The following is a 20,964-nucleotide window of genomic DNA, read 5'->3' as shown; positions in this document are numbered from 1 at the left end:
GTGTAGAACATTCTTTGAATGCTTCGAAATGACGGACGAGTCTTTTCTTGTTCGTCGCCGTTACTATAAAAAAGAACGAAAGGAAGAAAAAGCTCGAAAAACCGCACAAGAGACGTGGGCTGGGAAATGATACGTGCCCCCAGCTCGACGACAGTTGTGGTGCGCCTTAATGACGGAACTGCAAAAAGGCGGTAGGCGGAAACCGAAACTAGAGAGCGCTCGCGCGCGCGCGCACGACGCCCAGCAGCAGACGAGTCCGACCTCTTTCCTTCTTGACCTTTATGCGATTGCAAGGTGAGTAGGTGGGCCGCTCTGCCGTGTTGGAGGAGAACACCTGGCGAGGGGTGCATCTCGAGCTGCGCGAAGCAATTATCCAGCACGCCACTCTTCGCACTGACACGTGCTGGTGGCCCGCGGCCGCGCGGCTACCCAAGCGAAAACGTTGGAGTCGAGATGCGTGCTGAGATAGCAGGCCCAGATGTCATATATGCGGCGTACATTTGTATGCATTCTTGTTCTGCGATGCAATAAGATCAAAATACGCGTGCACTGTTAGCCATCACGTGTATTTGTCTTTCAACGCTTCGTTAGCAACTTGCCTACCCCAAACCGTGACCGCGTCCAAGATTATCTGGAAACCCGAGCGGCTGAAGTGAGATTAGCGAGGCGGATGATTTGTTTTACGCAGCAGGGCAGAGCCGTAAATCTGTCGCGGTAATTGCTTCTGCGTGCCTTCCCCATCATGACATAAGATCACGGATGCCCCTCAGTGGAGCCCGGTGGAGTGATGCGAGCTAGAGCCGAGGCGCAATATCAGGCCAAGTAGTTGCGTGACGGCGCGCGTAGGCTTTATATAACGCGAGCGTTCCACCACTTCACTCGGTACGAGGCGTATCAAACACCTTGTAGTGCACCGGTAGATGTCTGAAATTCTTCCGCGCGCGTCTTATATTTTCTTCGGCGAGCGCCACGCGCGGTTTTGTTTTCGGCCGTGTGCTTAGTTGCGCTAGTTTCCGAGGCGCGTCGCGGCGATCGCGCGCTGGTTTTACATAAAAAAAAGTATCTAAAAGCTAGAAAATTTCGTCGATGCTGCTTCAAACGTGAGGGGACTTTCTTGTCTGGGCTGTGCCGATGAACGGCGATAGCGGGCCAACGTACTAGACGCAGAATGATTTACTCGGGCCGAATTCATGTCTCGGCACAGCCGGAGCAAAATTGACACTAGGCTGAGGTGCGAGCAGCGAGGGTGCAAAAATTGCCCGATAACGTGAGCCCGCTTGAGTGCCGTCGCCACGGAGACGAGGAACACGTCCGAGCATCCTTCGAGGCAAGACCTGCGGCGATGGCCCTGCACAGGACGGCCGTGTTTCGACTCAGGACAAGTGTGCGGTGTGTGTGGCTGGCCTGCGCCGTGCTTATCTGCCTAGTGGATCGGACCGAGTCCTCCGAGTCGCCCATTTACACCAATCAAATTGCTGTCGAGATACACGGTGGTCATCAGGAGGCAGACCGTGTCGCTAGTCGGCATGGGTTTATCAACCGAGGACAGGTATGTGTGTGGTGTGTGCATGCACCCTTTTCGATTGCCTGCATGTGTGGTGTTTCGTAACCTTCGCCGATGTTCATGTCTTTAGGTGGTGGCGTTTTAGCGCGCGAATCTCTCGAAGCGGATAATAAGGGGACCTTGCACGTATTTCGGGCGACAGAAGTGCTGTATGGGCTGCGGCTAGAGCGTCTGCTCGCTCAGGCGCGTCGTACTACATGTCGGTAGAATGGCTGTAAACATTTGTGTTCGTGCCCAGCTCGTCTGACAGGTTTCTTTCGAAGCTTGCGCTTTTCCTCGTCGGACGGACGGCGTAATTGACGCTGGGAATCGTCTTCCTGATTGTGCGGATTACAGCCCGGACCGAAAATGAAACCACGTATGTGCAGCTAAAATGAAAACGGCAAGAAAACGGACAGGACAGGTTTTTTTTTTTTTTTCAGCCTTAAGAAATTGTCGTGATCTTCCAGACAGCGACGTTCAGGCTTTCGTCTGAAGTGGCCTCCGATAAGAAACCGATGATTTTCTCTGTTTACCGAACGTCTCGAAACCTGCCTATCTCTGGAGGAACCCGACTTTCGTTCGATAAGAACTGCTGCCGGAGGTCCGCTATTTGCGTGTGCTAAAGAATCGGGAACGCTTCCAGAGGTCTCGTTCTACTTTGAACGGTGTTGAATCGCCTGTTGTGCCGATGGCCGCGTAACTGGACGCGCCGCGCGGCACGAACAAAATAAAAATTTAATTTAGATGGTGTATCCATCCTGACGTCAGCTGTATTTTTAGAAGGTCAATCTGTGTGAGTGACGCGCGCAGGCTCTCGCAACCACCCGCGCGCGCCCCTTGCCAGTTGCGTGCGTTATGTGTTTTATCGCGTTGCGCCTCAAGGAATTAAGGTTGCCTTTGAGGGGAAAATTGTTCAAGTACCTGTCGTTACGCCACCCCGCTGCGCCATGGCCGAGTGGCCAAACGAGGCGCATTCACTTTCCGGGAGCTTGAATGGACGTCTGCATTAGCGCACTCAGTTGCTCATTTTTCTTCTGTTTTTCGGCATATCTGCTACGCGCGGGTATGTCGCTTTCTTTCCTCCGGTGGTTCCTTTAATCGTTTTTCTTGCGCGCGTCTCTCTGCATTTTTTAAAGTTTAGTATTATGTTGGCTTCTTTCCAGTCTCTGGACTAAGTGGCGTATGTACAAGGTTATCTTTTAGGCTGAAAAGATTGAAACCAACAATTTCAGCGCTCATTAAATTACAGCGGAATTAAACGGTGTTCTTCTGTTGCACAAACTGTTCATGTTATCATTTCATGCAGGTGCTACTTAAATTGATTGGATATGACACACACTTGCATTTACGAACGTTTCAGGGCTGTCTGTTCCTTAAGCATTTATATGTACTTAACCGTTACTGATGTGTCATAGCAAGGAAGATTACCTCCTAGAAGTGGAAATCAAAACAGTCATATTGCTCAGTACAGTTAGCAAATTTAGAATTTGATGCTCTAGCGTTGTATAATGTATGACTTGTTTACTGACCCATATTAAGTCAGAAAGCAGCATAGAAGAGTGTTCTCTTTGAAACCAGCAGATATTTATATGTGAAACTGGAAGTGGAGAATTTTTCCTCCGAAAATGTAACTTTGCAGGATATGCGTAATTTTGTGCAAAGCATGAATCCAATACCATGAGCCCACTGTTTACTCCTGTGATGCCGCTTAATTAATTGTGCATTGGCTCCAGGGATCTCGTTTATATCTGCAGTTTGCAGTGCAAGGATAGCTGCTTGTAGACTGCCTTCTCAAAAATGAAATACAAATTGCACATGCGCTAACGTGTTCGACATGTTATGCATTTTGAAATGAGATATTTTGGGATGGTGCCAAAATCCAGTGCTGTCACAGTTACTTTCAGACTTGCCAGAGGGTAAAAATTTTCACTAAGAAGCTCCCACTTTTAAACAGTAAATGAGCAGGACCGTCGAATTTCACGCAGTGGCATATTCGTTTTACAGTATGGAAAATTGGGCCGATTGGTGGGCGTATAGTAAGTGTACACCACAACGTCAAAATGTTTCAGCAGTAAAGTAGCTGCGTCCTTTTTGACTTTCATTGTTGTCTGTCCTGCATTTGCATTGCGTAATCATTTTGTAGACATTTTGGCACATTGGGCTTAATAAAGTGTTTTTATTTGTTTTATTCGTGTATTGAATTCATTATTGACTCATTTGTGAGTCCTATAATGGTAGGTGGCAACTGTAGTTTTTGCTGGTCTTTTTTCCTCTTTTGCAATGCAAATATATTGCAAATTTAGATACACGCTTTGTCCTCTTGAGCTCACTGCACTTTATTACTTTGTGTATACTATATTTTTTTTTGCTGTGATCACATTTCTTCCAAATGCAAACAACAGCTCGTGGCACCTATGCAATAGTGCGACCTTTTCTTGTATGCAGATTGGGTCGCTAGATAACTACTACTTATTTGAGCACCACTCTATACGGAAACGATCCGTAGAAGCAAGTCACATTCACCATGAGGTCTTGGAGAAGGATGAACAAGTAAGCATTGCTTTTGCAAATTGAAATTGTTATTGTGACAACTCTTCGACATTAGTGGTGGTGGAAGTTATATTGCTGTTGGAAGTTCAACATGTGCAATATATTTCCATTTAGTGTAATGGATTAGATTGGCAGTTGTCATATACAGGCTAGCGTTTTATGACTTATTGCTGCATTTTGTAGCTTTGTGCATTTCTGATAAAAGCACATGTGCATGCAGTAATTTTAGAGCAGGGGAGCTGGTTAAATAATAAGGCTGCACGAACTTGTACATATTGTTGGAACAAATGCAAAATTTGCTGATGTGTGAAACTGTTGTCTTTGTTTTCTGATCATGCTTGCAGCTTACTTTTTGTTAATCGAAAGTGTTTGCATAACTTCAACTTCACCTCAATTGAAGTTCATTTCATCCTTGCTTCATTAGTGACATTTCGGTTTTAACCTTGTTTTAACGTCAGCTGTAACAGTCATGGCGAATTAATCAAAACACATTTCTTGTTGTATTGGCTAGCTTACTTTTTTTTCCTTCATACCTTGCTTATGCAACTGTCACATATAAAATTTGGGGGCTCATGAGGTGCATATGTGTGCATGTGTGTACAAATATATGCATTGACAATTCGCAGGTGCAATGGTTTGAGCAGCAAACTGTCAAGCGGAGAGTCAAACGAGATGTTAGCCTGGACGACATACGGTACCAGGAGGAGTTCCATCGCTCCTATCGGATCTTCTCAGACCCACTGTACGAGAAGCAGTGGTACCTGGTATGCAAGATTTATCGGGGCTTGAGAACTCTACTTATACGTCCTAAAAGCTAAAAACCTAAATTGTTTGTACCTCTTAAAACTCGTGTAGGAGCTATTAATGTGGCACTGACTGAAATTTTCTGTGTGCAACTGGCTAGCCACATACTGTTGTTCAGTCAGGCTGTTAGGGATCCTCCTCCTACATGTTTTTGTCCGTGTGGACTGTTTGATTTGTATTGCATTTTTAGTTAGCTGAATGTTTGATATGCTTAAGGTTATTTTGCTTTGCAGCTGCTATAATTTTTTGTATGTTTAGGAGAGGTAGACTTGGGCTATACTGCTTTCTTTTTCTTTTTGCTTGTTCATTATGCGACTGTTCTGCCACGTGTATTGTTTGTGAAAGAACAGCTAGCCTTCAGTCATCACAACTGCTTAAATGGCATGTGCACAAATATGCAGTAATTTGCTCTTGTCTTTTAAGCACTGGTAAATGAATAGTGCAGTGTTAGCTGAATGTCAGAAGGAAGAAGAAAACACAAAGCCACTGTATGTGGGGCTCTTGAAAGGAGCTGAGCACTGCTATTGTGTGATGACAGCACCTTGCTTTTGTGAAAGGCTCTCCATACCTGCGCGCATCTTTTGTGTTGTCTAGTTTCCTTCGTAGCGGAAATGATGACCATGGTGGACAAAATTCGTCAGCAGCTGTAGCCTAAGCTTTCCCAGTCATTGTCTTTATGGGTTGCAGCAGTAACAGGCACTTGTCATATTGTTTTTTTTCTCTCATTCTTGCTGCTGAACTTGTAGATCTTTCTTAGCAGTACTTGCGTGCAGTGAGTGACTGGGCAGCTCAGTATTCTTTGTCCTTTCTGGCTCACCTTCACTTCTATTTTATTTTCTACTTGCTGAAGCATTCTCCCAGTGCATTTCGAGTTCAAAAGTGTCTATTTCTTTTCTTATATATATATATATATATATATATATATATATATATATATATATATATATATATATATATATATATATATATATATATATATATATATATATATATATATATATAATGTTTTTGTTATGTAAGGAGGATAGCCTTAGATGTGCAGCATTGCTATATATGCTATGTTGTCTGTCTTAGGTGCTTGTAACAGTCTTGGCAGCAAGTGATTGGCCATGTGTAACGTGCAGAATTTTCATCGTCAGCTGGCTGCTAATTTGAGTCTAGTACATTTTGTTTTTGTGTTAAAATAGAAAATATTTAAAGAGAGACAAAAATAATAAGGCAATTGTCAGAGCTGGATTCCTGTTAGTTTGAATTATATGTGGCACACTATTCTTTTTGATGCAACATGGTAGTGCGAATGGCTGGTTACAATGTTTTTCTGCTTGGAAACTTCCTGTACACAAGTTACAACTACTCAAACTACTGGTTGCAACCGCAGCAAACAACTTTTCTGTTGTTGTGTTGCCTATAGTTAGCAAGCTGATAAAGGTGGATTGTTATTTTTACTTATGGAACAATGTATGCTGCTTTCTGCAGAATGCTTTGTGTGTGTGTTATGTGTGTTTTTTTCTTGTTTTTAGAAAGGTCTTTGCTATTGCATTTTGACCAGCATTGCAACTATTAATCAAGCATTGCTTGAATATTTTAGCAATATTCAATATTCCAGTTTAGTCTTACTTTTGTTGAAGAAATGGTTGCCATGACTATTAGACTCTGTGGAAGAAAAAGTACTGTGAAAGTAATAATGGGTACTAGTAATTTAAAAAGCAAGAATACATTAACCACATTAGGCTGTAGTGGCATGTAGTTCCTAAAATTTTATTTTATTTACATTGGGGAAGGAATTTTAGTTTGAACCTTCAAGACATAACGTTGCAATTTTTGCTAGTAGTGCTGCCTTGTTTCTTAATGTATGTTTGTAAAATTTTAAATATAATAGTTTTAAAGTAAATATGAGGAACAATATAAAATATTATAAATTATATTTATGAATTCACTGTAACATGTCAATACATGCCCATTTCTATTCTTCCGAAATCAGGCCAGGTTAGATGCACCTTGGTATGGCTGGAGCTTTTAGAACAAATCGGAAGTTTGTCAGCGATGACAGACCTCTAGTTCTTGCTTCTCTGCTTTTGTAGCATGCTAGCCTATTTTTGTGGCATTCTTGATTGACCTGTACTTCTTTCCCTTTGCTATCAGAATGGAGGAGCCATTGGCGGTCATGACATGAATGTTGCACCAGCATGGGAGCGAGGCTACACGGGCAAGGGAGTTGTGGTGACAATTCTAGATGATGGGATTCAGACCAACCACCCAGACCTGGTTCAGAATTATGTGAGTCTGTCGGGCAATCTCATTCACTTTCGCTTACTTCACATTGTGCCCTGCAGCGCTTTATGTTACATCTTATATGGAGTATGTTTCGGGGTTTGCTTTCAAAGTATGAATAGAGCAGTGCCTTAGTGACAGTCAAAAGCACTTAAAGCACAAATCATTTTGCTTAAGAAGCTGCTTATTTGTCATAAATTTTAACTAGACAAATTCTATACACCAAAAAAGGCCTTCTTAGGGATGTTTGGTCAGCTTTTGTTGGTCACTTGGCCTTCATCTGCCATTTTGTCTTAACAGCTAAGTTGTTTGTTGTTCGATCTTTTCAAGTGCACTTCTTCAGATATATTCTGGTATAAGATTTCAGGATGTCATTGTACAGATTAGTGGACCTCTGGATTCTATCACACTAGGAGCCTCCTAATATTCTTATCAATTGCACAGACCAGAAATTTCTCTGCTGATTGATTATTATCTGCTGAGAAAACACTCATCTGTGGATAGCAAGGGGGAGGGCTCCGTATTTTCCATGTTAGATATCAAATCTTGCACAATTGATCTCGCAATGTTTGACATCATTTTTTGACATCTCTTTGCAGGATCGTTACGCAAGCACAGATATCAATGACCACGATGATGACCCTATGCCGCAGGATAATAATGACAACAAGTATGTTTTAGTGGTGTTTGATATGTAGCAGAATACCTTTCTTAGGTTGTCTTTTGCTTTTTAAAATGGGTGTTATAAGGCTAAGATGTTGTAATTCTATAAGGTGATTTGTAATTTTTTAATGCTGCAATGAAAATAAATTTGAAGTTGAAGGCTGGTAGGCTTGCACTTGAAATTTAAATGTGTAAAATAAGTGCCGTAGTAGTCAAGTTGTTACTTGAATTTTTCTGAACAGGCAGTACAGTTCAATGAGGCAAAAAAAGTGTTGCCTGTCAAATTTTGTTGCAAATGATATTATTAAGAAGCAGGATAAAAATAACACTCAAAATTTGGACCTGGAAGATTGGGGTTCAAACAGCAATTTTTTAATGGTCCTTGAATGATACATAACCTTGTGCATTAGCGCAGTTTTTAGTTCATTTGATGTTGGTTAGCTGTTTGTATTAATTGTTGTGGTATTTTAGTGTCATGCGTATTTTAGTGCCATGGAGATAAATGTGCCCTGAACGCACTTGTAGCATGTTTGTGTGCAGAAGGTTTGGTGGGCGGACGAGATTAAGAAGTTCAAAGGCATAGGGTGGGCGCAGCTGGCAAAGGACAGGGTTAATTTGGGAGACGCCTTTGCCCTGCAGTGGGTGTATTCAGGCTGATGATGATGATGATGAGGATGATCTGAAACTGATCGTGCAGTGTCTTGCAGCGAACTAGCTTCTTTGGTGACTGAGCATAGTAGTATAATGGGCTTTTCAGACCTGGCCATGATAGATCTGCCATGCAAATTGAGTGATAAGTTGCAATGAGGTTGCACTCCCCTTCCATTGTTAGCCTTATTGCTGCTTGGATTATTGTAGCAGTGCACATTTTAGGAAGTCTGTAGTGCTGTGTTGCACTGTTGGCCTCTCAACTCGCGTGAGAGTGCTGATTGTGTATTCTGTCCCCTTAGGCATGGAACACGATGTGCAGGAGAAGTGGCAGCAACGGCTCTCAATGAATATTGTGGAGTTGGTGTTGCCTACAATGCAAGTATTGGAGGTATGTACTTCACACAAGGCTTTCATATTTCACTTTATAGCATTGATGTCAATACAAAAATTGTGTAAAAGTTAATGTGGTTCCCAAGTAAAAATACCTTATTGGGCAAGCTACATGCTACTGGTAACATTTTCAAAAAAGAAGAATGGGAATAATTCCTGACCATCTTAGCTACTGCAAAAAAAAAAAAAAAGTTATTTATTGCCGGGTGTATGACTGGTTATGGGAGCACGTCTGTTTATTTCTTTTTTAGTCTCAATGACAGAGTTCTCAGCAAAGTTATTTTTAAGTGTTATGGCATTTGTCAAATGAAAAGTTGAATACCTGAGGCTTTCTGAAATTAAAGTATTTGCATAAAGTGCTTTTCGGGAGGTAGGGACTTGGGAGTCATGTAGTTCAACACCAATAAAAGAAGTATTAACAGGTATGATGGCATTGGTAAAGTGCCCATTGTAACTAGCAAGCACTGTTGTGCTTTGCAGCATTTTCAAATGTTTTGAGGTCCACCTACTGGTATGGCAGCACATAAGGATCTGGCCTCCCTACTACTAATAAATAAAAGGAAGTGGCATTAAAGGTGTCGGTGACTGCTTGAACAAGAAGGAAGCCTCCTTAGTGATGACCATGGCCTTTATCAACACTGCTCCTGGCTGCCTTTTCATCACAATAACAAACGAGTGCTTATGAATATATGCAGTAAACTGGTAACTGCGCAGAGTTTACCACCTGTAGTTATAATAGAAACAATCTTGACTTGAAATTGTTCACAAAAACTATTTTGTTGGATCATATACTGTTTATACACTAGGTGCATGTTTTAGGCAGCCAGCTTGGCTTCTTTTTTTGGCTAAACCATGCATAACAAACCATGAAAAAGTTTTGTTAGGCACGAGCTCAACCATATCACACTGACATAGTGTGTCCTGCATATCACGATAATTTGGTTTTATATGCAATCCTCTATTCCTTATTTCTTACCATTCTAACTACAGCCCATTGTTGTGGCATAATTGTAATTAGTAGTATTGGAAGTGCAATACATTTGTATTTTCGAAGATAGCTTTTCGTTGCCTTTAATCCCTGAGGGCATCCCTACATGTATGTGCCGTCCACTTATCTTATGCAGAAAAAGTAATAATAGAAACAGAAGAGAGCTCTATGTGAATTTGTTTCTCTGTTTCAGGAGTCCGAATGCTGGATGGTACGGTGACGGATGAAGTAGAAGCTCGTGCTCTCAGCTTGAATCCAAACCATATTGACATCTACAGTGCTTCTTGGGGTCCAGAAGATGACGGAAAAACTGTTGATGGCCCAGGAAAACTAGCCAAGCAGGCCTTTTTTCAAGGCATTGCCAAGGTGAGCATTTCAAGCATTTGGAGAATAATGGAGGAGCTATGCTTATAGGGTTCATCTGACACCCAGTGGTGTTGAATGGTGGTGCGATGTTAGTGCCTGGTGAAATTCAGTGCAATACTTGCAGTTGCAGGTGTGGTGTTGGCTTGCCTTGGGAGCCAGGTAAGGCAAGTATTCCTGAAAATCACAAGAATTCTTTCTTACTTCCAGCAGACCTTATTTCAGTGCATCTTAGTTCTGGCAAAATAATTTAGCATATTTGTTAACAGAGAATAGGAAATCCTTTGTCCTGATGGTGAGGTGTCAAATTTCTGACCTTTCCATTTCATGTGCAAGTTTCTACCATCCAGCCATGTGACAATGTTACTTTTTGTTTTGATCCTTCCAAAGATTTTGCATTTTATAAAGCCCAGTTACTTAAGACTGCCAGCCAATAAAATAGGACCATGTGTGATTTTTAAAATTTAATGCTTTCAGAGCCACCAGCAGCTGTATGTATTTCCTCAAATTTTCTTAAAGCAAGCTTTGTTCGTTAGTATCTAATAAAAGCGAGTTTGGTGGCCCTCAAGGCATGTTTAAAGAAACGTCAGTCCGTGCTGATAGTAGCATAAGGAAGAGGGGTGAACGTAAGGAAGAGGGGTGAAAATTTTGTGCCATATCATTCCGTGGTACCCAGATGATATGAATAGGCGCTACCATAAACATTGGTCCCCCCTTATGAAGAGACTTGTGCATGCCTATGTGTGCCGCTTAACTGATTGAATCCTTTTCTCGTAAACTGGGCATTTTCACCCAGGAGAAAAAATATGCGAATTATTATTGAGGTTGAGTATTTATTGCCCATCATGCTCAAAGCCTCGTTATTGCATTTGGGGCAAATTGTGAGAGCTTAGAGAGTGACTTTGATGTTTCAGGGTCGTCGTGGCCTGGGCTCAATCTTTGTCTGGGCTTCTGGCAACGGCGGACGGTTCAATGACAACTGCAACTGCGATGGGTACACCAACTCTATCTACACACTATCCATCAGCAGTGCCACCCAGCACGGTTCAAAACCCTGGTACCTTGAGATGTGCTCCTCCACGCTTGCCACCACCTATAGTAGCGGCTCACCGGGGAAGGACGCCAATGTGGTAAGCTTTGTAATGGCATAGGTTGCAGAATGTGTTTGCTGGCTTAACCTTTGCATTATAGGGGTGGTTGCAACACTCATTGCTGTTACGCTTGCTTACATTGGCGGAATAAGCTTTGGATTAGGAATCCCTTCCTGAACCTTGTACTCTGCTACTTACCACTAACCAAGAGAGGTCTATGAGCATTGGATTGGGCTGAATAGAAAAACATCTTGACCATTCATTGAGTCCATCCCGCTGGTTGGTTGGTCATCAGTCAGTCATATATTCACTTCATTATTATTGCAGTAGAAATGTGTGACCTTTTCCAATGATCACACACACACAGGATAAGACCTCATAGTTGTAGGCTTGACCGGTACCTCCTATGTTTGTAAATGTACAGTACTCACGGATTGAAATAGGACATTCGGAGCGCTAACCTTGCAGTGCCACGCGGCATGTGGTAAACCACAGGCCGGCTCATTGGCTACTGGAAGGAACAATTCTGCTTTGTAGATGTTCTCCCTCTCGCGCCATACCACAATGCACCACCTTGGTTTCATGAGCGTCTACGGGCGGCACTCCATGAAGCGACGGCCACGCGCTCCGAATGTCCTATTTCAATCCGTGAGTACTGTACAAATGATGTGCAGGGATTTACAATGTGATGTGTGTGTTTGCTAGTCGTCGCCGTCATCATCATTTATTTAATCCTTAGGGGTCCAGTTAGGGATGTTACATGGGCGGTGATGCAGTGGTGTTCAGCAGTCACCCATACATATGAAAGGGCAAATAATAATATATTAACAGAACAAAAAGTGTGTGGGGTAGTAGTTGGGAAAATAAACTGCATTCACTTTTGCACGGCTGGCAGCAAAGTGACCACCCCATCCCTTGATCGTATGCGCAATATAGTGCAAGCCGACCATAGTGGGCTGTGCTCTTGGGAACAAAGTAAGGCAACAAGTGACGACACAAAGACCATTTATTGCTTTTGAAAGCTTGAAAGCAATAATGGCAGCTGGCAGCTGGCAAGGAGGAGCTCCTCATAAAATATATGCTAAAGAATCAAGGTCATCCAACTTACTGCAGTGGTGGCCTAGTCATTTGGGCATCCATTTCGCATGTGGGAGGTGTGGGGTTCGATCCCCAGTGCCGCCAGGTACCCACCAGTGATACAATGGGCACAAGTTTTTCGCTGCCTGGTGCTTTTCTTTAGGGTGAAATACTTGGGAAATGGGTCTTTGACCCCACCTTGAGTAGAAGAAAAAACCTTGTGCCATTGGACTCTTTGACTGCAGATGCCCTTGCACCGTAAAAAATCCATCATTATCATCAGATACATCTAACTTTCCACTTGGTTTATGAGCATGTGTTCACATCAGGGCAGAGAGACACTCTGAGGCTGGTTGGGGCAAGCTTGTGGGATATGTTCTTTTGAGGCTATGTCTTGCTAACGAAGAGTGGAGCTGTGTGCCATTTGGGCACATAAGCTTCCTGAAGCCAAAGGGCTGAAAACCCTTCATTCTTGGTGCTCACATCACTTGCACCACCTGTGGCACTTGTGCGGTTACAGCATAGGTAATTTATATTTATAGGTAATGTAATTAAACAACTACAGGGGTACGCCATCTCAACAGGGTCATATGGGGAAACAACTTCAGGAGACATGCCAATGGTGGGCCCTCACGGTATTTAGCAGAAAAAAAAAAAAAGTAACACTTGCTGGGCCTGAAATCTTGAAGCAGCATCACAATGTGCTTAACAGTTGAACCACTCTTGTTTTCATACAGTAGGCATTTTCACCATAGAGAGAGAGAAAAAAAAAAGTTTAATATGTTACGAAGGTTCAGTACATTCAGAAAGCACAGAGTGCTTTTCTTATTGTGTTTAGTCCAGATTGCAAGGTTATATGGAGTGAGATTCATGGGCTTATGGTACAGCAAAGTGGATGCTAGGCTGTTTTTATTTTTTTCGGCATAAAAAGAGTAGGAGTAATAGCACACTATGTCACTGAGGCTGGTTTTTATGTGAAGTGCAGATGTATTTCTGCAATGTGTATAAATTAAGAAACCTTTCAAGTTATTAAAACTGCAGAAATTTCTACCTCTCATCAGCACTGCATTGCAAAGTTTGCTTGTCAACAGTTTGTCACCTTTTTGTTTACTATATTTGCTATCCGATTTTTTTACTGGTCAAAGTATCCAGTTTTTTCTTTTTAAATATATACCAAATCTTGAATCTTCTATATATATGAACTCATTGTCAGACATTGTAATGTTTCCAAGCTATATTCACTTGCTTAATTTACAGGATACTGCACATGTCGCATCAGTGAACTTTCTCTTTGACTGCTAAGTGCAAGGAAGCAGTATATTGAATTCCAGCTTTGGCAGCTGTATTTCGATAAAAGTGAAATGCAGAAATGCTCGTGTGCTGTGCCATGTCAGTGCACGTTAAAGAACCCCAGATGTCGGAAACCAAATCAATCCAGAGCCCCCTCCACTGTTACATCTCTCAAACACACATGCATCTTTTGGACATTGAACCTCACATACCTTACCTCGTGAAGTCAGTTGTTATCACACAGAGAAATTGTATGTGCTGGACTGCTATGCCTTGCATGTGTGTGTGATTATGTACAGTGCTTGGCCCGTCTTACTTGGCCTGCCAATACAAATGAGTTCAGGGCCATCATGAGCTGTTGTGGGTTTTGGCTTGGCTGCTCGATGCTCACTGATTGAAAATAAAAAGCAGCACCATTCTGCATGTTGTCTAGTTCAGTGCCATAGCACATTGAGGACGGGGTCTGAATGCAATTGCAGAGAGATGCTCCTGTGACTAGTGCTCCTGTCACAGTCATGTATATTGCTTTTGACCACCGTGATAGAAGACAGAACTTGTGCAGAAACTGAATTTATAACCAGTACCAGAGCTAGTGGAGCTGCTACATGAATGTGAAAGTGTGTGCTACTGTGATGTCTTCGTGTTGATTGCTTGTGCTATATTTACAATTTTAATCCTTTTAAATGTGGAATTTTTCCTCATGGCATGAGGAAATAAAGTGGATGAAAGAAATAAAACCACAAAATACCGCACAAAATATGTACTGCACTTGGACCCCACGCATTAACCTTTGCAATGCCTTGTGACATAATAGAGTTTTAGCATAGTGTGTTTTGCCTTCCGCTACCGTGGTTCACTTACACAAGGACCCAGCTGTGCCTGCACAGTGGCAGGTGTGCACTCATGCCTGGCCTCCTTGAGTTCATCTGTGAATCGCGTATAGCTCCTCCAGAAGCAGATCTCTGTAATGGCCGCAGAATGCACCATGGCAAAAACTCTCTAGGAAGCAAAATTTCATTTGGTGCCAGTAGTTATGTGCACTTGCCCTACCGCAACAGTGGAACTGCATTGCCACAATTAAATCGGCATCCACCCATAAAGATACGCTTACAGTATGGAAAATTTGGGACGTGAAGGCAGAATGCAGTATGACTCATCGGGAGTGCAATATATGATGTGGAGCTTTACAATGCCCACGCTTTGTGAGTACCTTCTGCGGCAGAGAATTTTAAATTCCACTAATTGAAAATGAAAAATCCACAATATTTCGCAGGCGGCATCAAATGATGGTTCAGAATATAGAATACAGTGTGAATTTTTAGCTTTTATTTTAACTCTACAAGGTAGTTAAAGTGACCTTCGCCACCAGGCTTGAATGCTGCCAGGAGAAGCCAGCTTTTTTACTGACCTTTTGGACAAAGCACACAGTGTGCAATTGCATAGATGGTGGCTGTGGATGTGGAAAGAAAGCGGTGTGGGTCGTTGTGAAAGAGAAGGCACTGAAAGAGTTGAGTTGATTAGGGACACCAAAAAGGGCAGACAGGCGCAGGACTGGGCGGTTCAGAACACTGAGTAGCAGTGACACAACAGTGATGGCGGCTGCTGCTGTCTCACAGATTGTGGCGCATGCATCTGAAGCATTGCCTTTGAAATAAGATTGACGTATCCACTGCTTCCATATATTAGCATGCCATGTGCATTTTTTGGGGGGCCCCTTGGCTATGGTTGGCCTGAACTCTTTGAGATTGCATTATTATCGTAATATTTCTTTTAAAATTCTCGTGAGCTCCCATACTCCCTCCTCACATTATATTCTTGCAAAATTAGCCATTTTTTTTTGTCGTACTGTCTTTCCTACTGATGTCCATAACAGCAATAGCATCAAAAAAGAGAATTTGGCATTCTAACACAAAAATTCCATGAAAAATGCTATGCTTCAGTCAGCGATATTTTTCGGAATTGTAAGAAATTAGGGGCCTTAGTTATGAGGCATTGCAAAAGAGATATTCCCACTGACAATGTTGCATTTCATCTGTAATGTGTGCAAAACCTCAACCCTCTGATAGCAACCCGCAATGTCACTCTTGTAACAAGGAGTTGTCATTCCAGCACCTGTTTGTGTAGTGGATGATGGACACAAAGACAAGGTGCAGTTTTCGCTTATGCTCAAGACAGGACGTACTGGAAATGCCTAAATCTAAGCTGTTATGATGAGGTGCTGATGAATGTCCAATTTAACAAGGAAGTAGTGATACATAAATAAAAAGTCAATGAAAAAAAAAGAAACAATTTTTTAATTTATTATCAACTTCCATGCCTATATTGGTAAAATTGTTGTCATAAAAATAGTTTGGATTTCAGTTGTCTTTTTAAAGCTGTTTTGCTACTTACTTTTGATTTATACTTGTTAAGTTCTGAACACAATACTTCAGCTGCATAATGGATACTCTTGGATTTCAGGTGTGTTTGCTCCTGTATTTAAAATAATTGATGGGTGCTTTAACATTGTCGTGAGTCTCCAAAAATATGCACCTCTATGTCTCTTTTAGATATCCACATTTTACACAAGGTTGTTTCTTTTGTGCGAAAGTTCACCCTAGATAATACCATTGTACTAGAGCACAGACGTAGTGTGAGATAATAAATTACTAAGCTGATTATTGTGATAAATGTTTTCATAGATGACTGCTAGACAACTACTGCGAGGGATCACATCTAGCTATCCAAATTTACAATAGAGGATGAAAATAATCAAGGCAACTCACTCACAGTTCCTATGAATAAGATTTTCTGTTAGTGCAGAACATTCCACTGATTTGTGCAGCCAATGTAATGGCACGCTTTTTTTTCAGCGGTCTTTTTTTTTTTTTTCAGAATCTAACACTGCTAGACAATCTCGTTAAGTGAGGTATTATGGATATGTTCTTGATTATTTTCAGCGTATATCTTTTTACATACTTTCCTGTCTTTAGATGCCACCTAACACTGCTTGCATCTCTTCGCCGTCTTGTGTTTGACAGAGTTACAATCGGTGAACCCTAACACTAACTCGTAGTAATGGACTCACTATCACCCACTGTTCCTCAACAATACACCACACATCAACATGGCACCTCTGTCCTTGGTGCCTTGTGAAATGCAGTAAGTCTACCGCATTGTGTTAATCTTAGGCTCAAAGCATGTTCATGGTGCCGGCACTTCTGTGGGTCTGTGCATTGCATGCGTGAACTGGTGGTAGTGGTTTGAGCTGGTGTTGTTGCTTTTGATGTGTATTCTTCACTGTCATGCTGAAATTTGAGCATATCTAGCATGTCCTGACTGAATGCTCTTTTGATGCTATTTTTACTTGTGATGGTGCTCTGTTAAAAGAACTATAAAGTGAGAGAATTTATGAAGCCTTGTAATCTAACTGTGAATAGCAACTTTTCGCCTTTTAACATGAGTTATTCTTACAACTCATGCCCTTTGATTATGAATTGATGCTTGTCTGTTAGATTTGAAAATAAAATATCTAGCCATGTAATTTTTTGTTCCCTTTTTCCCAGTTATTTTAGGGGTAAGGTATTGCATGCTTTTTTCTTGTTTGGCTTCACTGTTACTTAGCCAGGACTGATCGGAAAGATTTCTTTTTGCCATCCTTGTTTGAACTTAAAGAAAGGGAATGCTGCCAAGCATTCTCGCTCTCAATAAATGTCTTCTCATGGCAGTGAGGTTGGTACTCATAGCTTGTTATTCACAGTGAGACTGGTATCAAAGTACGTAGTCACATATATAAATTGTGCAACTATATGCACCTAACACTTTCTGCCTAGTTTGTGGCTGTATTAACTGGCATTGTTCGAAAATCTAAAGCATCAGACCCAGACATATTGACGCCTCCTCGTTTCAGGTGACAGTTGACATGGACCTGTCATTTCGGCAGAAACCCAACTCTGATACATTGTGCACCCAGGCACATACAGGAACATCAGCATCTGCTCCGCTGGCAGCTGGAATCTGTGCCCTTGCCTTGGAAGCCAAGTAATTGCGTACTGAATATCTTTTAATGTACACTGCCCTTTGCAACATTATTGCATTGGGAATTAGTCTTTATTTAAGTGGCATGTATTTCACCACAATGTCATCTATACAGAAAAATTGTATTGTGTGTTTTAGCAAATAATCTTCTATAAGGAATGTTCTGGTTGAGGCCTGTATTTTATGTTGTGAAATGGTGTTAAACAGCACACATCATGTAATAGAATTCTTATACGATGAAGTGAATTTAGAGACTTATTTTAGATTCAGTTAGGCAAAATCTTGCTGTGGAGTTGTAGAAAAAGCTATTGTGAGTACTAATGTGCTGTGATATTTTTTTTCTGTTTTCTGGCTGTTGTCTTTGGCACTTCTATGGTATGCTGGCATATTTTGTAGCTGCTTATTTGGGCCTATTTGTTGTTTCTTTGTTTTGCTAATGGTTAATAGCGTCATTAGCTAGACCTGAGCAACATTTTTTGTTCCAGAAGTTGGACTAACAAACTTAAGCAATCATCGATGGCTTCAAGTCATGAAGGGCCAAGGTGGGGCTAGCTAATGTTAACAGTAAAACTGTGATGTCAAATTCCTGATTTATTTTAACTGATGGTTCTGTCTTGTCAAAGTTGGGTGTATTAAAAAGGCACTCCTTAACTTGAGCTGGCTGTATCTGCTTCCACAATACCTGCTACAACGTGACAGGTGTTGCTTAAGATAAAGACACCTTTTAATCTACATTTCAGACTTTTATGTCTGCTTGTAAAGGACCCTGCTGTCATGTGTGCGGTGGATTCTTTTTTTTTTTTTTGTGACAGTTCCTATGTCAGTGCTATTTTACCTATGTGCAGCCCCAAGCTCACTTGGCGTGACATGCAGCACCTAGTTGTGATGACTTCTCGGCCAGAGCCACTGCTCGGAGAAGAAGGCTGGACGACAAATGGAGTTGGCCGTAGGGGTGTGTATTTATATGGGATGCTCTTGTTGCAAATGCTCAGCAGTGGTTTTCAAGCAACATTTTCTTCAATGGGCTGACATTTTGCCAGCCATAGCATGTGAATAGTGCTCAGTCATGAGCTGCTAGATCTTTTGTACACTACCTCAGATGTCACTAAGCTAGCATGGTTGGAGAGAGAGGAAGGAGATGGGCTAGGCTGAGGAGACTCAAGCGCATGAGGCAGTTTTGTGTACTTCACATCATTCACGCAACAGCATGCCACTAGGTGGTGATCGTGCCATCACTTAGTTAATTAACTGAGCATGGGGGTTATTATTGCATGTGCAACAATATGTGTGCGCCTTTGCTGCTATTACTGTAGCAGAAACACCAAGATGGGAGAGAAAGCTCCGGAGATGCAGGAATGTGGTCTTGATGAGAAGTGCTGATTGTGACGTTGTAACTAGCACGAAAAAAACGTAATGGACAGTGAAAAAGGAAAGGACATGCGTGGTTCCTTTGGTTTCTTTTTTCGCTTCCTGTTGTGTTTTTTCTTACTAGTTACAGTGTCACTACTGATTATTCAGCACCAACTAGCCCTACTTTCCTCTCATCAATTAAGATTAGAGGTTGTCCAGAGGCCTCCTTTAACAAAGAGGATGAATCAAGTACATGAGCATGCAAGCTTTCTTCTCGTTGATACAAACGTCTGCAGTGTCTTCGAAGCAGCTATAGACAGAAGAGGAAATGGAATGCAAATGCAAGTGCATCAAGCCACTGAGTGCTGGTCACACTGCTCAATCATTTCATAAAAGAAGAACACGGATGCAGGCTCGTACGTATAACAAAATGTCAAGAGAAGATGCTGGATATCTCATTTATTGGCAGTGCTGGTTCAGCGTGCTCAGTTAAGCTCATCAGGGATGCCTGGCTTACTGGGTCTTGTGGGGCATCAGTGGTTTCGGCTTGGCATGTTCAGTTAAACACAGAGGAGCATTAGTCTGTGGAGACTTAAAGCCTGCGGGCAGTGTGGCCTTTGGGTATATTTTATCAGAAGTGACATGGCAGAAGAAGAGGAAAACGTGAGGGCTGTCCTGCACCTTGCACTGTTTCCATCAAGTACGCAGTGTCATTTGGCTCAAATTGGTCAGCTTGCACAGACTTTGTTTATTGTAAGTACTGTAGTTTTCTTTCAATATATTCCTATTGACGTTCTTCTGAAAGGTGGGCTGTGTGCGAGGGTTGACCACGGCGTTCACTCAGCACTACACTGTGCATTAGAGTTTTTATCTTTGTCAATTTTTTCCTTTCATACGTACACCTGTCCTTGCAGTCAGCCACAAGTTTGGTTACGGGTTGATGGATGCGGATGCCATGACAGCTTTGGCCGAACAATGGACTACTGCTCCGCCGCAGCATGTCTGTCGGTCTGACACAGAAGATACTGGATGGTGCGTTTTAACTGGCTCTTATTTTGGCACATATGGCAGCATCATTAGTAGACATTGCAAGCAACATAATTTGTGTTGGCAAATGAATGACCAGACAAAACTTTAAAATGCAGAAGGGAAAAAATAATGAATAAATTCTTCTCAGAGAACCTTTAATTTAGGCTTGCGTACTTACCTTTTGATGGGGGGGGGGGGGGTGTCATTGTTTCGTACTTCTTATTACTCTGTGAGCAGCACAAAGGAAGACCATTCAATAGGGGAGTAAGTCACAAGTAAAAATAGAACCAAAATGTGTTAGTGGAATAGTGGCTCAAATAAATTAATACTGAGCTACCCACGAGAACATTGGGTGAAAATGTAGGTATACCAAAGGCCAAGGTACAAAAAAGAGAGAAAAATGCAATGGCAACAGAAATAAAAAAAAAACATTTAATACAGCATAAAAAAATTGCTGATTAGCAAGAGCTGAGAGCCAGGTGACGTCAGATGGTTTCGGAGCATTGAACTGCTAAGAATGACATGGGTGTCTTACTCTAGCTCCTCAAATTTCTTTGTTTCCCAGGACCATTCCAAACCGTCAGGGGGAGCGGCTAGAGGTGCAAATGAATGCCAGTGGCTGCTGGGGTCGACGTGATGCGGTTCGTTTTCTGGAACATGTCCAGGTGGTCCTGTCGCTCCAGTTTTTGCCCCGTGGCAATCTCCGCATCACCCTTGTGTCTCCACTGGGCACGCATTCACACGTCCTCCTGCCTCGCTCTTATGACGTCAAGGTAGGGCAGGACACCCCATTCAGTTGATTTGCTTGTTTGCATGCCAGATATAATGTAGAACAAAGCAGTAGTCATGGGAATTTTTTGACCAGACACATATGGATGGCGAAA

At 42.1% G+C, this 20,964-nt stretch overlaps 1 protein-coding gene across 1 annotated transcript in view; it reads left to right on the top strand.

Moving 5' to 3' along the window:
• Positions 1 to 1,061: 1,061 nt before the first annotated feature.
• Positions 1,062 to 20,964, top strand: part of Fur2 (furin-like protease 2) — a 50,439-nt gene continuing 30,536 nt past the window's right edge. Inside the window, exons 1-12 of the mRNA XM_077658393.1 lie at positions 1,062 to 1,549; positions 3,992 to 4,096; positions 4,723 to 4,860; positions 7,043 to 7,177; positions 7,771 to 7,841; positions 8,785 to 8,873; positions 10,057 to 10,229; positions 11,141 to 11,356; positions 17,574 to 17,704; positions 18,547 to 18,653; positions 19,966 to 20,083; positions 20,646 to 20,853. Of these exons, the coding sequence (XP_077514519.1) occupies positions 1,343 to 1,549; positions 3,992 to 4,096; positions 4,723 to 4,860; positions 7,043 to 7,177; positions 7,771 to 7,841; positions 8,785 to 8,873; positions 10,057 to 10,229; positions 11,141 to 11,356; positions 17,574 to 17,704; positions 18,547 to 18,653; positions 19,966 to 20,083; positions 20,646 to 20,853 (1,698 nt within the window). The 5' untranslated portion in view covers positions 1,062 to 1,342. The remainder of the gene's footprint in view (positions 1,550 to 3,991; positions 4,097 to 4,722; positions 4,861 to 7,042; positions 7,178 to 7,770; positions 7,842 to 8,784; positions 8,874 to 10,056; positions 10,230 to 11,140; positions 11,357 to 17,573; positions 17,705 to 18,546; positions 18,654 to 19,965; positions 20,084 to 20,645; positions 20,854 to 20,964) is intronic.

The sequence above is a fragment of the Amblyomma americanum genome, chromosome 3, assembly GCF_052857255.1.
Source record: "Amblyomma americanum isolate KBUSLIRL-KWMA chromosome 3, ASM5285725v1, whole genome shotgun sequence".
Taxonomy (NCBI): Eukaryota; Metazoa; Arthropoda; class Arachnida; order Ixodida; family Ixodidae; genus Amblyomma; species Amblyomma americanum.
This window is presented reverse-complemented; position numbering and strand designations above follow the sequence as displayed.